Source organism: Staurois parvus, unplaced genomic scaffold (assembly GCF_062004578.1).
Source record: "Staurois parvus isolate SC_StPar_1 unplaced genomic scaffold, SC_StPar_1.0 ptg000048l, whole genome shotgun sequence".
Lineage (NCBI taxonomy): Eukaryota > Metazoa > Chordata > Amphibia > Anura > Ranidae > Staurois > Staurois parvus.
In genome coordinates, this window is record NW_028317844.1 from 10,627,961 (window position 1) to 10,647,903 (window position 19,943).

At 37.5% G+C, this 19,943-nt stretch overlaps 1 protein-coding gene across 2 annotated transcripts in view; it reads right to left on the bottom strand.

The window, feature by feature from the left end:
- GRIK2 (glutamate ionotropic receptor kainate type subunit 2) overlaps window positions 1–19,943 on the bottom strand; it is an 855,383-nt gene that overhangs the window by 246,608 nt on the left and 588,832 nt on the right. For both annotated transcript variants that reach the window (XM_089665163.1, XM_089665154.1), the window contains one exon: window positions 16,663–16,869. In XM_089665163.1, the coding sequence (XP_089521289.1) occupies window positions 16,663–16,869 (207 nt within the window). The remainder of the gene's footprint in view (window positions 1–16,662; window positions 16,870–19,943) is intronic.

Here is a 19,943-nt window from a genome sequence, read left to right on the forward strand (position 1 = left end):
AAAAGATGAATAGGGAAAAAATGTTAGTGTCCTCCACCTGTAAAATTATTCCTGTTTTGGGGGTCATCTCGTTGTTGCCCATCAAGTGCACCTGTTGTTAAATTAACACCAAAGCAGCTGAAACTGATTAACAACCCCCTCTGCTACTTAACTGACCAGATCAATATCCCAGGAGTTTAATTGACTTGATGCTATACTCTGATTAAAAAGTCTTCCTTTAGTTTTTTTGAGCAGTGTAGTTGGTGTGTCAGCTGCCCTGCTGAGCCACTAAGCCGCTGAACCACTGAGCTGATGAGCCACTGAACCGTGGTCCTTCTGTACCAGTAAACTGACGTAACTTCACCAGATTTAGGCTCAAAGGCTCATAGACCACTAAATTCTCTGATAGGAGAACAGGAGATAAGAGAAATGTCGGGGTCAGAAGTGGGATCAGAGCTGAGACTTTCCCCCAGCTGTCAGATGATAATTGGCTGCTTGTCAGCTCAGGTGCTGGAGAAGGGAAGACTGGAGGTCTCTTCACTCATGTCTTACTACCAACATTTCCAGCCATACCCCACTATCTACATACACAGATTTATTTTCAATTAAATATGTATTAAAAATGTATTTGAGACTGATCACCAAAAATAGCACCTATATTACATATTTACAGCAGATGTTTTTAAGCTTTTTTGATAGTCTTTTATTTCCTAGAATTGACAGAAATATTGAAGATTTTCACAGATTTGCAGCATACCTTTACTTGGTTAGGCCACAATTTCTGAGTAAGAGCAAACACATAGCAGCTGGAAAATTAATAAATTAATTCATTTTTAAGGATACTGAAGATGAAAAAAGTGTTATAGATTTCTCTGCAGATATTAAGCCTGTATTAACAGACTTCAGAGACTGAATGGGCATTTTGCATTTGAAAATGAAAAAAATGTACGTCTTTACTCAGAAACTGATGAGGCCTAAACTGTAAAGTTTAGCACAACAGATATTATGCTTGTATGAACAGGCTGCATTTTGTCAGTGACTGAGTGGGCACAATATACCCCCTTCATGTCCAGGCCATTTTCTGCTATTTAAGTGGTAATTGTGAACTCATGTAACGCTATACACAAACTAAATTTGTATAATTTTTTTTCACACAAATAGAGCTTTCTTTGGTGGTTTTTGATCACCACTGCAGATGGTGGTGTGAATGTCTCTGACCAAACAAGCAGAAACAGATTTCATGAGAGTGGCCTGCGGGCCTGACATCCTCTAGTGGGCCCTGTGATCACTGTCTGGCAATATAGAGCTTGATTGGCATTTGCCATTGAACACCAGAATTGGCAGGTCCACCACTGGTGCCCTGTGCTTTTCACAGATGAGAGCAGGTTCACCCTGAGCACATAGAGGTATGCTACTTTGCCTACAGTTTCTGCCCACTCGCAGTACATTGTGGATGGGAAGTTGGAAAGTGGTTAAAAAAAACACAACCCAAAAACAAAAAAGGGAACCAGCAGCAACATCAATAGAAGCTGTGGCTGATACAAAAAAGAAAATAGTAGTTCTAAAAAAGACTTATGAAAGCACAGTGAATGCAGGTGGGCTTATGGTCAACTGTTCTTAGCCACACAATAAAAAAAATATATATATATATTTATATATATATTTTATTGCTAATCTCTTTTGTATGTATATCTAATAATGTATAGAGGTTACTATTCATTCCCCTTCAGCACTTCAGATACAAGAAAAGGGTAATTGTCTTCACTTAATAGTGCAGGAAATAATTGTTTGTAGTTACTGTATATGAGGTAGATCAAAACACAAATCCAGTGATTTTTTTTTAAGCTTTTTACAGACCTGCTAAGACTGATAACTGTTAGTGACAAGACCATGTGATTGTACTATTCTAAATATATACGTATTTAGCCTTTTTTTCTCCTTTTTGTATAAAGAAGAAAGCCATTGGGTCTTAAAATATAAATCAACTGTGACAGGAAAAATCACTAAAGTGAGTATTCAGAAAATAAGAATGTAAGAAGCTTGAAAGAATTTTTTACTCTGCTTCAAGCATAAACCCTTGCAGTGATACACAAGAGTAATCTTCGACTAGTATGTCCTAAGGATTAAAGTGAACTTTTCCTTTTCTATCTGCCTCAAAGGCATAAAACTGAGATTAGTTTATGTTTCATCTAGTCACCCAGCTGTACCTTTTATATGTACAATCAAGCAATGACTGATATTCTCTATCTTATGGATATGACATCCCAAGGCATTAGAAAGTATAGTAAAAAAACTATAAATAAATAGAATTTTAAACAACTTCATAAAAGTAGTACTAGCAAGTGCTTCAGTGAAAGATAACAATTTTTCTTAGTAATAATTTCCTAGAGATCTTATATGTCAATACTCAAAGACGAGGTCAGTCTGCCACAATACCAATCTACTGTATCAGAATAAGATACATACTTTCCTTAGCTTTGATGGTTTGTCAACAGCACTTCTGAGTTTGTACAGAAGAGGAAGAGTGTAATAAGAAAAACAGGAAAGAAACAGAAATCAAAGTACAAAAGACAAGACTGAACAGTGCTACATTTTCATTACATCTTGTTTCCTGTTAATTAAGAGTAAAGAAGAAAACAATAATACAAAATGGCACACAAATAATGCAATTTATTTTCAAATGCTCTTCCAGAGAATAAAACTAACATGAAGAATGCTCTTAAAATGTTCATAAGGTGAACTTTGCAGTTGATCAATTGATATTGTAGAATTAGGACATATGGTGAACAGAGGAAATGAAGAACCAACTCCAGCCAAGACTTTTTATAATTTTTGGATTGACTTGGGGTTAATATGTCTGTCAAATTTAAATTTCTTTGTGGTACTCCATTGACATATTCCTCCTCACTTTCTGTTTCTATGGCATTAGGACAAGAAAGCAAGGAAGTGGTTGTCACTGGGACAGGAAGACACAGACAGTAGTAATAATTTAACATTCTTACATTTCCCCAATTTTTCTGAAAACATTTTTTGTTTCAGTCCATGTCTGCACTCACAAATTTCCCATTATTTCTTGTCTATACAGGAAATGAGTGGAAATCACCCCAGTCTGGCTTTTACTGCCTCCTTATTTGTGATCCATACTACCTGGATACTGAAGGGAAGGAGTGTTTTATCGCAGTTACCGTTTAAAAGCAAAGAAAGTAAAGTAGGGATACTTGAAACTATACTTTAGTCTTTGTATGGATAAGAACTCAAGCAGATACACACACACACACACACACACACACATATATATATATATATATATATATATATATATATATATATATACAGTTTTATTACATCATTTGAAACAATGACTTAACATACATTTATAACTGTACTAACCTGCACACAACAGAAAGCTAAATTATCTGCCATCATTTGGCCTTTATTGCCATAAATGCAGTAAATTAATCCTCTGGATAAATTAATGTACACACATTGACATTAGCAGAAGGTATCTGACATCTTAGACTGAAAGCACATACAGTTGTGTTCAAAATAATAGCAGTGTGTTGAAAAAAGTGAATAAAGCTCAAAATCCTTCTAATAGCTTTTATTTCCATACACACAAATGCATTGGGAACACTACACATTCTATTCCAAATCAAAACCTGCAGAAAAATATATCAAATTTGTGTTGTTCCTCTAAAAACAATTGAAGAAAAGTGAATATTAGACTGTTCAAAAAAATAGCAGTGTTTGTATTCTTCTTTACAAACTCAAACATTCACTATATAAACTGAAAAATGTTTGAAGATTTTGCTTTCCTTTGAATCACTTAATTAATATTTAGTTGTATAAGCACTGTTTCTGAGAACTGCTGTACATCTGTGTTGCATGGAGTCAACCAACTTCTGGCACCTGTGAACAGGTATTCCAGCCCAGGATGATTGGACTACATTCCACAGTTCTTCTCTATTTCTTGGTTTTGCCTCAGAAACTGCATTTTTGATGTCACCCCACAAGTTTTCTATTGGATTAAGATCCGGGGATTGGGCTGGCCACTCCATAACGTCAATCTTGTTGGTCTGGAACCAAGATGTTGTACGTTTACTGGTGTGTTTGGGGTCATTGTCTTGTTGGAACACCCATTTCAAGGGCATTTCCTCTTCAGCATAAGGCAGCATGACCTCTTCAAGTATTCTGATGTATTCAAACTGGTCCATGATCCCTGGTATGCGATAAATAGGCCCAACACCGTAGTATGAGAAACATCCCCATATCATGATGCTTGCGCAACCATGCTTCACTGTCTTCACAGTGTACTGTGGCTTGAATTCAGTGTTTGGGGGTCGTCTGACAAACTGTCTCCGGCCACTAGACCCAAAAAGAACAATCTTACTTTCATCAGTTCACAAAATGTTGCGCCATTTCTCTTTAGGCCAGTCAATGTGCTCTTTGGCAAATTGTAACCTCTTCAGCACGTCTTTTTTTCAACAGTGGGACTTTGTGGGGGCTTCTTGCAGATAGCTTGGCTTCACATAGGCATCTTCTAATTGTAACAGTACTCACAGGTAACTTTAGACCTTCTTTGATCTTCCTGGAGCTGATTGTTGGCTGAGTCCTTGTCATTTTGGCTATTCTTCTATCCATTCGAATGGTAGTTTTTCGCTTTCTTTCAAGTCTTTCAGGTTTTTAATTTTAAAGCATTTGCGATCATTTTAGTTGAGGAGCCTATCATTTTCTGCACTTCTATATATGTTTTCCCCTCTCCAATCAACTTTTTAATCAAGGTACGCTGTTCTTCTGAACAATGTCTGGAATGACCCATTTTCCTCAGAATTTCAGAGAGAAATGCACTGTAACCAGCATGTGCAACATTTGCTGCCTTCCTTCCTTAAATAAGGGCAATAATTGCCACCTGTTTTTCAAAGAATGAATGACCTCACTAATAGAACTCCACAGTGCTATTATTTTGAACATGCCCCTTTCAATTAGTGATTCAATTACACAGAATCAGCAGCATGCTTGTCATGACTGTTGGGTCTGTTGAATTTCTATTACTCTACTACACCTGCTAGTAAATGATTTGCCATGTAGAAATATCATTTCTACCAAAAACAGTGATTGATCAGGTTAGTGATGTCTGACTGCTATTATTTTGAACACAACTGTATGTGTTGCTACAGATTCCGCAAAAATCTAGCACTGCATAGTGCTTCCTTATGTTTTTTTTCAAAGTTGTTATTTGCTTTTGATTTATGCACACCTTTGCTTTAAAGAGTAAGTGTAATTATTCAAAAGCTCCATACTATATCCATTGCTCACCAATACATTCTCAGATAGGGCTACAGATGCAGACTCAAGTTCTCACTGTCCAGCCACCAAAGACTGGAACACTGTCCTATGAGGTACTGTGTCCAGAAGAAAGACGGGTAAAATAATGTTGTCAATACACCCTGTTGCAAAGTGCAATGGTTCAGATGTGCTGAATATGCAGATAGTTCAGTTATACAGTAAGTGACACATGTCATGAGCAGAACTGCAGGCAGAGATGCTTGCTGGCACTTGTGGTGCACTGCTGCAGATGTCAGTAGAGTGGCAATGAAACTGGTGCATAGTAGAAACATGTCAAAGCAAGCCAATTAGTAATGGTGAGTCTGATAACACATGAGGGTTAGGCAGAAGTGTAGTCATAGTCTCCCAATGTGAAGCTTCCACTTGCATCTGGAAAGCGTTAGTTGCCCGTATCACTTGGTCTTATGGGAGAGGCTGAATATCCACATAAATCAGGTACACAGGGTAGTCTACAGCATGAGCTTTCAGAGACAAGTGCGTGACCAGAACCTTATCAATAAAATGTCCAGGGCTCTGGAATCCACAATGGCCAGAAGCTCATGAGACCCAGTCCCATGTTGGATAACATCAGCAATTGTCCTTCTGAGAAAATGAAACCAGACAAAGGGTGACCTCTTTACAGTCACCTAGGATCCTGGAGTTTGCTGGACACGTGGGGCAAGAGCAAAGCATATGACCCTTAAGGTCACAATATAGACAAAGTCCCATATTACAATGGTGGGTGTGCTCCTTAACAGTGAACAGTTGGAACCTAGCTGTATAAGTTCTCCATCAGACATGGGACTGGAAATGGAAGACTTGTGTAGCCAGTTACTAAATTTGATGATCTAAATCTCAAAAGTCTTGATGATCTTGATGGAAAACATTTGAAATTGTACGGTGTCCATTTGGTTGCCTACCCCTTCAATCGTATGGTTTGTGATAATGTTAGGCCAGGAGTACAGGTAACAGGGCAACAGTTCCAATGTACTGAATAGGGTGTCTGATAACATAAGAGGGTCAGGAAGAAGCATAATTTAGATTAGCTGGGTCACACACGTGTAGAATCCAAACAGTACAAAGACAGCAGTGAGGAGAGAGCATGGTCAGAGCAACCCAGGTCATACATGGTAAGAGCAGAAACAAGCTGGGTCAAGCAACAGCACACATTATAGTGACCACTATCCTGATTATTTTGTACCATGCACTATAGTGTATCCCATATATTTATATATATGATATTGTGGAGGATAATATTTGTTCCTATTTCATTTTAGTGCTAATATATTTAGATATTTATTCTGTCTTTCCTATTGGGGAGATAAAGGTTTGTTCCAGCTGCTTAAGGTTAATTTATTATCACAAGTGCAAGTCTTTTGATAAAATAATATTGCTTTCATTAATAAAGAAAAATAAGAAAAAAGCCAATACATTATTTATTTTTAATTAGATACGACAAAGATAAAAAAAAACAAATCCAAAAAAATCAAGATTAACGTTTTTAATGCCAAAAGAATACTGTTTTTTTTCAGCATTTTGATTCTATTAGGGAGGGTTTATATGAATATAATGAGGTCTAAATTTATAATGCTATTAATCATTTAAGTTCTGTGTGTACACATTACAAAGGTATAAAATAAAGCAGGTGAAATAGTACTGTTTTCATTATTACAATTTTCATTTTAAATACATACACCTGAGATACACGTTACTTAACACAATTAACCTGGACAAATGTACCGTAATTATATTTTAAACCCTTGTGGAACAGGAGACACTTAGAATTACATTCAGCACACAACTGAGATTTGTAGGATTGTATGCTTTTATATAAATATTGTGCAGTTTATGTTACCTAAAATAAACCAGAAAAGAGACTAGGACTGAATGGGTAAGTACAGAAATAAGAGAAGAAAAAGGCACAAAAAAAAGGGAGACAGTGGAAAATTAGGCGTATTGCTTGTAGCCTTTCATAGTAATTAGATGAGATTTGATCACGAGCTAGTAATACTTTACCTATGATTGTTTCTCTTTAAACTGTATAAATAAGCATCTGTTTTAAGAACGTCTATACAGAAATAATCAGGGCTTGAAATAATAAAGATTATATTTGTAATATATAATCATATCAAGTTAGGCTTAACACTTTCATATTTAGGGATGTATTATCTGTAATTGAAGTACTAAAGGTGGTTAAGTCTGATAAATAGTAAAAACTGATCATCAGTGTTAGGCTGGACTCTGCATTGTGTATATAAATAAAGGCCCGATACAACACTGGGCTTAAAAAAAGTCATTTCTCTTGGCAGAAAAAAACACTCATAGGCTCCAAGCACACTGATGTAAAAATTGTGGCTTCTACAGGAGTTTTGTGGTTTTCCCTTTAGAAGCAGCTCAGTGTTATCCTTTGGGTCCATGCACATTAGGACGATTAGAGGCATGTTTTAAGCTCAACATTTAGAGGCCGGAAAAAACCTTAAACTCGTCTAAAATGAGTACAAAAACTCCCTATATAATTTTTTTTCTGCCAAGGAAGCTGGCATTTTTTTTAAGCCAAGTGTGCCTTATAGAGTGTATTTGTACACGAGTTTGGCCTTGTGCACATTGCAGCTCAAAGAAGCTGCTCCTGTGGGCATTTGAGCTATTTTGAGTTATTATTTTTCTCTGCCTGTTAACTTCGCTCCATGTTATCCTATGTGTCCATGTACTGTACACCACAGTATAGGATTTTTCAGAGGTTTAGAGGCAGAGGAGTTTACAGGCAGAAAAAAACTCTTTTAAAAAGGGTTAGGAATGATACTTTTACTTTTTCAGAAAAAAAGAAAAAAAACGAGTTTTGCACTATAAGTAGTTTTTTATGTTATTGTGTGATATTGCCTGGATTTTAGGACTTCTAATCCCACAGCTATCTCATTATTACAAACCTAGCTGTTTTACTTTAGCTTTTAGTGATTCTACGGAAGGTCCTAAAATGTGAAAAAGAGTATTCAGTAAATCACATATCATGATACAGTAACATTTGAAGAAATGTTTGTCATGCAATGTCTTGGTTGCTATTTTCATATAGCTTTCTCATTTGAATTGGTGTGGGAGCACATTGGATGCCTTCAACTGCCATTGTGCTCTGGGCTTCTAATGCTGTGGGCTTATTGTGTCCCTGTACTTTTAAAGGATAAGGTCACCTATGGGAACATGTTACATGTTCCACTTGTTTTTGGGGTGGAACATGTAACATGTTCCCATAGCTGAAGCCGCCGCCCTCCCTCCCTCTGACAGATAGTACTATCTGCCAAATTTAAAAACAGCTTCGCCCACACGGCAGCATCATTCTTTAATGGACTTCCGTGAACCGTCGGCTTGTTGTTTTCAATGAACTACCATGGCGCTGTGGAGTGCTGTTCATTGAAGCTTCCTGTCAGTATATCTGCTTGCTTGTACATCCCGTACTGCAAGCAGATATTCTGACAGGTCTGCAGGAGACCTGCATGGCATCAACGATCTACAGATTGCTGGTACAATGCTTCCCAGGTTCCTGTACAAAGAAATAAATGCACATTTTTTACCTGCAAAAAAATGTGCATTTATTATTTTTGTCTAAAAGGCGAACTTATCCTTTAAAGAGGAACAGGTTGCCTCCAGGAGTACCTGCCCTAATTTGTCCACTGCAATATAGTGCTCCAGTATTGAAACTCAAATGTAAAAGTTTGGACAGCATTTTACAGAGGAGCCTTGACAAGGTAGTTCAGCTTCCACATTTTATTTGCAAATGTATGCAACTAACAACTATGTTTTTAACGCAAATTGTTAGACAGTGCTGGGGCAATAGGTGTGCTGGAATTTTTCATTTGTTTTCCATGTGAACCTTACATAAAATCCTAATTATAAATGGGGGTGGTTGCAATTTTTATACAGCTTGCTCACTTGAATTGGCATGGAGAACATTGGATACCTTCAGCTGCCATTGTACTCTTGCGGGGCTTCTAATGTTCCCCTATACTTTTAAGGGGGAATGGGCTGCCTCCAGGTAAACCTGCCACTAAATGCTAAAGTCACCTTTGGGGGAAAAATAATAAATGCACATATGTGAAAAAAACATTTGTTTGTACAATGTAATATCTTAATGTTAGAATCTAAGTACTTTTGAAAATAGCAAGGGTATCATTTTTATTTATTTTTTTTTTACGGTTATGCAGAACATCACCAGCTCTGTGCTATGAAATCAGTCTGCCTGAAGAAATACATTAATTCTTAATTTTTCTTTCTTTTTAAAGCAAACATATTAACTGCAAAACTATAATTAAAAGTGCACTTTAACATACATTTTAATTCCTTATGGCCTCTTAGAAATATATACTTAGTTTTGGTTTGTTTGATAGCTAGATAAGACAAATTAGGAAAACATGATTTGATAATTAATTTTAGGAAATAAATAAGTCTGTATATTAATTTATTCAGTGTGAACACACCTTTTGCTTTATCAAAACAATGTCTGTTTTATAGTAACTAGTGTCAGCTATGATTGTTCACAAGTATCATCTCATATTAAAATTATATATGGGTGTGAAAAAAATGTTCCTAATACAAGAGTACTTGTAAAAGGGAAAAAGTCTAAGTGCACCGTAAAGATCATGTCTACACTCTGGACCTGATTAACTAAGAATATGTGCCTTTGCAAATGCCATGCATCAATGCATCAATGTTGAACAACCAAAGCATACTCTCACAGTATTTATATTGATTGCAATGATTATACAGTTAATTCTGCAATAAATCAGGTTTTCCTAGCAGCAGAGGCTGCAGCATTCAAATATAGACAAGCTAAGTGGTGGTATATCTAGAAAGGGTGTACCTTTGGTCTATTTACATTAAAAAAAACACCTTTCAAAACTGCATGTACATTCATTCTGTTCAAATGAACCAGCTTTTGTGAGAACGGTAAAAGTCAAATATTCTTAGGCTTTTCTCTTCTGGTCAAATGCTCTTGAAATATAGCAGTAGCGATAAGTTCATTCATAATGAATAAAGTTTGAATCTGGAAAATACCATACTATGGCCAATAGATGAAACTGAGGATCATAAGAGATAAATGCCTCATAGGAGGAGATACAATGTAACAATTATAAATAATGTTAGAGGGAATTAGCAAATAAATGGGGACTCCATTGTAGCAATGGTTACATTCACTTGCTAATTCCCTCCAGAGGACTCTAGAATTGTTAAATTGGGTTGATTTACTAAAGGCACAGGCAGTTCACTTAGGAAGGGAATTTTCCCCAGAGCTTAATGAGTGAGGTGAAGCTCTGCTGGCTTTAAACATCCAATCAAGTGCAAGCAAAAGTTTAGTTTGTTTCCATTATATGTGACTGGCTATTATTTGCAAAGTGAAATTTCACCACATTCACTAAGCTATTAGAAAAATTCCTTAGTAAAGTGAAAAGTTTGTTTGCCTTTAGCAAATCAACACCCTATGTTTTGGTGTATGGCAATGCACAATAGCACTGTTTATCTAGAAAAAGCACACCCTAATAGAATGAGTCTCTTAGAAATACAATAATCTAGTTCAATATTATACTTTGTACTGTTTTTTACCTCATACAGGATACTATACAAACAAAACCTTTGTCCTATTCCCCTGTCATTTTCTTTACTATGTTTTGGGATTGTTATCCTTTATGAGTTCCAAAGTCAGTAAATGATATCTGTTCTCATTATACAAAGCTTTTCTAAATTTGTAAACTGCCATCATGATGTCAACCTATTTTCTGCTGCATGAATAAAGTAAATTATCCCATTTCACACAAATTATATTTTGTAGGAAGCTAATCAATTCACATTCTAATTTGTACAGTACAATTTATCTAATTCCTGTGTTAAAGTATAAAAAACCCTAGCTCCATATTGTTCACAAAGGTACCTTAGCTGTTGCGATAAGCAAACTGGCCTGGGTTTGGTTTTCAGGAGGATAAAAAATAGCTTCTGAACCCCATTGAAGTCTATAGGAGCTGAATTTTGTCATTCCAAATATCCAATTTTCAAACTTTTGGCAAAAAAGAACATGAATGTCAGGGCTCTACCATGGAAGACATGTACCTATGCAAAACCATTTTAGAAAAATTCTGCTCAGCAGGGTTTTTTTTAATGAGACTTAAAACACATCATCAATTGAAAAACATGGTTAGGAGATGCCTTCAAACTGCACTTATAGTGGCGCACCTGTGCAATGTACTCACACAAAAGTAATATAAAAAAAACATATATTTGTAAAAAAAAAGACATGGGGTCCCCCGGGTCTCTCTCTCTCTCTCTCTCTCTCTCTCTCTCTGTATATATATATATATATATATATATATATATATATATATATAAATTTTTGCTAAACGGACAGTACACATTGTTTAAAATATTACTCCTTAGAGTCTGGTAAAAAAAAAAGTTTGAGTCCCCCTATGGATCATGCCCGTTCCTTCTCCAGGCATGCTAGGAAAAAGATGGGGGCATCAAGCATGTGTTCCCCCTCCTGAACTATACCAGGCCACATGTCCTCAACACCTAGAGAGTACCTTGCGGGGAAGGGGAAGCACAAAACCTCCCCTTACAAAGTACATTGCCTCATGTTTATGGGACCAGCACTTGTGGGGGTCTGCAAGAAAAAACTTATCAGAGTCTTCTTAAAGTTATCTTTAAAATAAGTGGACCTCCAGATATCTGGCTCTTCCACCCATCTACGTGAATGAATATGGAGCACCTAATACTTTTTATTACTCCTTCACAAAAAAACTAATTAGTAAATAAAATACCATACCATGAAAAAAGTAATTGATTAAAAAAAAAGTTACATAACCAATGTACATCAAGCCGTCAACATCAATTATGATGAATTGTGCTTTGATTTTGCTTCAAGACAGCAGGCTGTGCCACAATGACCATCTCCATGGTCAATGATGTCACTTGGGAGCTTGTCTACTTTTTGAAACAAGCCAGTGGCCATTTAGTCCATCTATTTGGTAAACTGCAAGCAGTTTGGGTTTGGTTTGAACTTATGATCAACCCAAACCCAAAGTTCATCCCCCTTTAGCAGCTACAGTATATTGATTTATAAAGTAGCACTTGTGAAGATGGACATCGATAACCTCACACACATTTTGTTTTGCACATGCACAAATGTTTTATTAACAGAAATTTCCCTTTCATGTATTACTTATGTAATAGCTTTCATGTATTACTTATGTAATAGCCTATAGTAAATTTTACTAATTATTTTACATCCAAGCTACAGGCTTCTACATTATCCAAATTACCTGATACCTGATTTGTATGGCCAATGCCACATATTTTTCTTGAAACTAATATTAGCAACTGTTTTTCCATTCATGTATTAATTAGCAAGCACCACTTTAATGGAATTAACACTTACATTAAATGCCTGCCTGGTCTGATAGGGAGTTTAAAGTTGTTTTTTTTCACTCACAGGGTGTTCATCTAAGCAGTGAATATCTTGAAATGATTAACTGAGCTAAAAGCGTCCACGGCTGGACATGCACAATACATTTTGATTGTACAATCTTCTTTTGATTTACCTAAAAATTACAAATTAGAAGGGCACTATCGACATTTCAGATTTACAAGGATTGCACCAAAAATTGCAAGGGACCAATCAAGGAGGCCAAAATAGAATGTGAAAAACACATTGCTACAGCAAGTAAAACAAATCTCTACATTTTTTTTCAAAGATATCAAAAGTAAAAAGGTTATCGACCTTGTTATGTTATGTTTGTTGCCTCCTTGCCCCCTGGGGGCCTATGTTTTTGATGTATTAATTTGAATCCATGTGTTTTGTGGTAGAGCCACCCCCAGCTGGTATCCTTTGAGTGTAGGATGCATTTCACCATAGATGTGATATGACTATGCCATTGTACATACTCTCTGTGTTTCTTTTCTCCTTTTTTTTCTTTTTTTGGCTACTCTCTATGTTTCTTTTCTCCTTTTTTTTGGCTTTTCTGTTCTTGTTTTCTGCAGGGTTTCAGGACGCCATGGACCGGCTGTCCTTGGGAGTGGAAATTGTTGGCTGACATGACTTTTCTGCTGAGCAAATTACGCCGATCCCGCCATGGCTTTGTCTCCTTTGAAAATACATTCATAAAATATCCAAGACTTTAATTCATCTCAGAAGCGGTCTAAAGTTTTCATCACCTCAAATCGCAACAAATTGATGTGGTATGCTTGTAGGAAACCAGGTTTGTCCAGTCCTCCACCCCATGGTATCTGATGGGGTGTTCTGATAGCCTTCAAATTCAATCTCCCTTTTACCTGTGCTCAAAATATAGTGGACCCCATGGGCAGGTACTTGCTCCTGCAGAGTACCCTCTGGGATCAGGAGGTAATTTTTGTTTCTTATTACGCTCCCCATCGCTTTCAGCACAAATAATTCTTACATATTTGTACCATTGTTTCCTGACACTCCAAGGGCCGCCTTCTTCTTTTGGGGGATTCAAATGTTACCTTGAATTCTGCTCTAAATAGGCGCTATGCTCTGGGAAGGCCCCTTCTCACGATTTAGTGCAGGAGGAACGCATGTGCTCTCTCCTGCAGTCTGCGGAGCTGGCAGACGTTTGGAGGGAACTTCACCCAACTGAGCGCATTCTACTCAAATCCTCATAATAGTTTCTGCAGAATTGACCACATATTTATGCATGTCCAATAGATTCCTTTAGTCAGGAGGATATCTATCCCTTCCTCGCCCTGGTCAGACCACGATCCCCTGGTTCTTCTTCTTGCACTTTCGGGGTTGACACAGCACCATTTTCACTGGTGCATTAATGAGTCTTTATTAACCACCCAGACCACTTGCCAGCAAATTGAATCTTCCATACGAACGAACTTTAAAGAGCACTCGAGATCAGTTTCTGCGGCAGTGCCCATGTGGGAGGCGCATAAAGCTATGGTGCAGGGTGTCATTATACAGCTGGCTGTGGCTCAGATGTGGGAGCATCGTCTTTTGGACCTTCACTCTCAGCTAGCCTCTGCAGATGCTCATTGGAAGTCGTACCCATCCACGGCGCATAAACAAACGCGGGACACTCTGGTAGCAGAATGGGCCCAGCATTGGACCAAACATAAATTTTATACCTGTGCTAAGAAACCAGGTCCTGATGCTGGCTAGGAAACTTAATTCTGTGGAGCAACCAGATATACCGGTCAGCTTGCAGCTCCCTGCGAGGGGCTGCCCCTCCAATCCCCCGCAGGTCATTTTGCGGACTTCCTTTCACACTTATACACCAGATCCCTTTCCTGTAGCTCAGGCAGAAGCGTTCTTTCAAGATCTACAACTCCCTGGATTGTCCAATGCAACGAGGGTGACCCTTAATGCAGGCTTAACTGTATTAGAAGTACTTCAAGCTATCAAATCTTTACGGTTCACTGTGGCCTCAGGTCCTGATGGCTTTTCAGGTTTCTATTACAAAACATTTGCAACCCTGTCAGCGTCCTTTTAGGCTGTTTATTTTAATGAATTGTGACATGGTTTTCTGCCCTCTCCAGAAGTGCTTAAAGCTCATATCTCAGTGATTTCTAAGACAATGGAAGACGTACAGGAACCACACGCCTTTTGGCCCATTTCTCTTCTTAATGAGGATCTGAAGATATTGGGCAAGATTCTCAGTCTTCGTATCAAAAAATATTTGGAGAGTCTGGTCCACAGGGACCAAGTCGGTTTCGTCCCTGGGAGGCAGGCGGGTGATAATGTTTGTAAGGTAGTTCACCTTATACACCTTCTGCAACATTCTGGGATTTTTACTGTCTTTAAATATATACAAAGCTTTTGATTCCCTATCCTGGGAATATCTGTGGTTTGTGCTCCTCTGGGAGAATGAATGGTGGAAAAGGATCTGGGGGTACTTTCAGAACACAAACATAGCAGTAGCATGCAATGTGAAGGCACAGCTAACAAAGCTAGCAAAATTCTGTTGTGCATTAAAAAGGGAATACATTCAAGAGATAAATCAACAATGCTACATCTTTACAAAACACTGGCTTGGCCATCATAAATTTTGCTCACCAATCCTCAGGTATTGTTGAATTAGAAAGCGTTCAGTGAAAGGCAAAAAAGTTCATAAGAGGTATAAAGGACCTCAGGTATAGGGATCAGTTACACAGACTACAATTATTCACCCTGGAGAAGAGGTGCTTATTATGATTACAATATATATCTAGGTGACTCCTGTAACTGTAATAAATTGTTTACTTGAAGGTTCCTGTGAATATGTGGCCACGATTTAGGGTTGGAAGCAAGGAGGTTTAACATTACATTGTGGAAAAGGTACATTACTTTTAGAGCAGTTAAAATGTGGAAGCTACTGCCCAGAAAATGGTACTGGCAGAGTGTGGATCACTTCAAAAAAGTTTTTGGATGTCGTCCTCAGGAAGCTAAATATACAGTATTGGGCTATGGAAACTGTTATAGAATAGTTGTAAATACTATTGCAGGTGGGCAAAATTGCAAAGTAGTGGTCAGATATCGCCTCACTAGAGTTGGAAAGAAATAGGAAACTCTTAGGTGACAATCAGTTTAGGCTGAGTTGGCCCTTTAAAACCTAAAATGTATAAAAACCCAAACAATTATTTTTTTATATTTGCTCTCTTTTAGTCTGTTAAATATGGCCATTAAATCATTTTGTGATGTCTGTTCAATTACTGTAAATGTAGTGTTATCATCCTAACCAAGTTCTCTTCTGAAATAAGGAGAGGAGGTGGTGTCCTGTAGTCCCAACACTGGAGTGTCAACACTGCTCCTTCATAGATACAGCACCATGAGTGAACCATGACAGTTTTGGACAAGAAGTCTCTTAATACCATGATAACCAGGCACTGCACTCAGAATACCTTGTTTTACATTACATGCACACAAAAATCATAAGTACAGCAAGAACATATATTTAGATCATTATATAGGATATCAGCTATGATAATCAAATCGTCCCAGTTAAAGTGGTTTTTGGAAACAGACATGTTAATATATTTGCCGCACAAAATAATTCAACTTGTAAATCAAACCAGCAGCAAGGTACATTGAATGGAGTAAGTAGGCTATCTTCTTCCTGTACAGTAGCAGCCATGAGTGCCAATCATTATGAATTCTTTTTATAAATATAAATGCATTGACTAGGAACAGCTCAGCTTCTGTTATCTCTCCCTATTGCCTGTAAGGTAACAGTTGGGTTTTGTTGTAAAATATTACATTTGTTTGCTTTTATTAGGATTTGAGACTGCTAATTCCAGGTAATTCATGTTAGTATTTCTTACTAATTGGTTTAAAAGGGAATTGTGACCAAAAAAATACAATGTTGATAAAGTTGAACTTACATGATCCATTAGCTCACGGACCATTCCATTCCATTGTTGAGTGGTATCATCCTTAACTCCATATTTGCCATCTTCCACTAGCCGAATTTCATATTTAAATCCAAGAATTTCAGATAATTTTTGAAGTAAGTCAATGCAATAGCCTTCAAATCTCTCTTTTCCATAAAGTGGTTTATCTGATTTCTTGAACATCACATAAGGTTCTTCCTGTTGAATGAAATGTGTTTTGTTCATTTAGTAATTTTACTCTGAACTCTGTTACTTCAATAACACATACTGACACCCAATGTTTCCTTAGAAAGGCTGAAAAGTAAAAAATGTCTGTAAATGAAAACCTAATGTATTGGCTCATTCTTCCTTTTCTGAAGTACCGTTGAAAAGAAGTAACTAGAATAATCAAATATGATTTTACTTATTTGTATCTGACAATTTGATAAATCTTTTGAAATTGTTCTCTATTGTTAATGCAACAGTTCTGGACCTGTAGTTTCTTTGAGTGTTTTATTTGTGTGAATGTGTGTTTAAATAAGATATTTTTCTGTGCCAAGAGTATTTTAGATACAGCGTTCCTTGCAATATATTTTTTTTGGATCTACAAAAATTAAAAAAAGATAAAATCACCTTTTCAGCAACTAGAAGTACAATGCTCTCAGAAATAAATATGCACTATACGTGTACACATTTTTCTGACTGTATGTCTATTCCCTGACTGTTTCACACAGAGATACAAAAAGAATGTTACACATACATATATAATGATCCTCCTAATTTAACAGCTCCAAAAAGTTTCACTGCAGGAAAAGAAGCAAAGAAATTACAAGACTTAGCCATTATTTTTGTTTTAGGATGACACACTTATGTTGCTAGATTGTCAAAAACATATACAGAGATAAATTATAATTTTCATGCATTTGTTTTAAGTGCTGTTTGTAAGTCGCTTCATTTACCAAGAACAAGGTAAAAACCTGCTGCTTTCCTAAGACTTATTAAAAAAATTCCCTCTACTAAACAAGTAGGGCTTGATTTACTAAAGGCAAATTGACTGTGCACTGAAAGTGAAGTTGCTCTAGATCTGGGGGGAACATGCAAGGAAAATAAAAATTGATTGGATAAAAGAAATCAGTAGAGATTTGCCTCATTTCAGAGCTTCCCCTCAGATTTAAAGCAACTGCACTTGCAGTGAAGTGCACTTGAAGGTGCACTTGCAGTGCACAGTATATTTACCTTTAGTAAATCAACCCCATAGCCTGCTTCTATCTGAGCTTTTACCATCCTCTAAAATAATGCCTTACCTCTTAACCACGCCAAAACCTTAAGTGTATTCCTGCCTAAGCAATTAATTCCTAAACCTTAACACTTAATCTGAACATAAAACATAACCATCACCCTAAATTAGCCACCAAAAGTGAACCTAAACCCTCAAAGCCTAAACCACATCCTTAACCTTAAGACATAACACTCCCTGAAAACCCTAAGCCCTAAAAACATAACCCTCACCCTAAACCTAACCTTAAAATGTAAGCTTCACCTTAACGCCATAGATTAACCTACCCCCTAAAATGTAACCTGAACACTACCCTACACTAATATGAGCCCTTAATTTGTATGCAAAGCCTAACAATGAACTTTTCAACTTTGTTCTCTCATAATGTGTTAAACATACCATAGAAAGTGTTTTGTTATATCTGTTTGATAATATATCTATACACCATATTGCCAAAACAATTGGGACACCCCTCCAAATCACTGGCTTCAGGTGTTCCAATAACTTCCATGGTCACAGGTGTATAAAATCAAGCACTTAGGCATGCAGACTGCTTCTACAAACATTTGTGAAAGAATGGATCGCTCTCAGGAGCTCAGTGAATTCAAGCGTGGTACCGTGATAGGTTGCTACAGTACCTGTGCAATAAGTCCATCCGTGACATTTACTTGTTATATTCAACTGTTAGAGGTATTATAACAAAGTGGAAGCAACTGGGAACAGCAACTCAGCCATGAAGTAGTAAGCCATGTAAAATAATATGGGGTCAGCGCATGCTGAAGCGCACAGTACACATAAGTCACCCACTGTCGGCATCAATAGCTAAAGACCTGAAAACTTCATGTTGCCTTCATATTAGCACAACAACAGTGTGTAGAGAGCTTCATGGAATGGGTTTCCATGGCCAAGCAGCTGCAGCCAAGCCTTACATCACCAAGTACAATGCAAAGTATTGAATGCAGTGGTGTAAAGAATGCCACCACTGGACTCTACAACAGTGGAGACATGTTCTCTGGAGTGACAAATCACACTTCTCTGGCAATACAATAGACATGTCTGGGTTTTACAGTTGCCAAGGAGAACAATAGTTGCCTGACTGCATTGTGCCAAGTGTAAAGATTGGTGGAGGGGGGATTATGTTGTGTGGATGTTTTTCAGGGGTTGGGCTGGGCCCCTTAGTTTCAGTCAAGGGAACTCTTAAGGCGCCAGCATACCAAGACATTTTGGACAATTTCATGCTCCCAACTTTGTGGGAACAGTTTGGGGATTGCCCCTTTCTGTTCCAACATGCCTGCGCACCATTGCAAAAAGCAAGGTCCATAAAGACATGGATAAGTGAGTCTGGGGTGGAAGAACTTGACTGGCTTGCACAGAGTCCTGACCTCAACCCAATATGGGATTACTTTTGGAATGAGGTAGTGGAGACTGTGAGCCAAGCCTTCTCATCCGACATCAGTGTCTGACCTCACAAATGCACTTCTGGAAGAATGGTCAAACATTCCCATAGACCCTTTGGGATGAGGCAGAGTGGAGACTGTGAGCCAAGCCTTCTTGTCCGACATCAGTGCCTGACCTCACAAATGCGCTTCTGGAAGAATAGTCAAACATTCCCATAGACACACTCCTAAACCTTGTGGACAGCCTTTCCAGAAGAGTTGAAGCTGTTATAGCTGCAAAGGGTGGGCCAACTCAATATTGAACCCTATGGACTAAGCCTGGGATGCCATTAAAGTTCATGTGCGTATAAAGGCAGGTGTCCAAATAGTTTTGGGAATACAGTATATATATATATATATATATATATATATATATATATATATATGATAACCCTGCAAACTAGAGAGCATGGAGGATCGAAGAGAGCGGTTTGGGTGATATTTTGAGTCCAGGTTGGTGATGTAGCTGGAGGCAGAGTTGTGGATGGCTTTGTAAGTTGTTGTTAGTATTTTGAATTTTATTTGCTGGGCAAGTGGAAGCCCGTGGAGGGATTGGCAGAGAGGGGTAGCAGACACTGAAC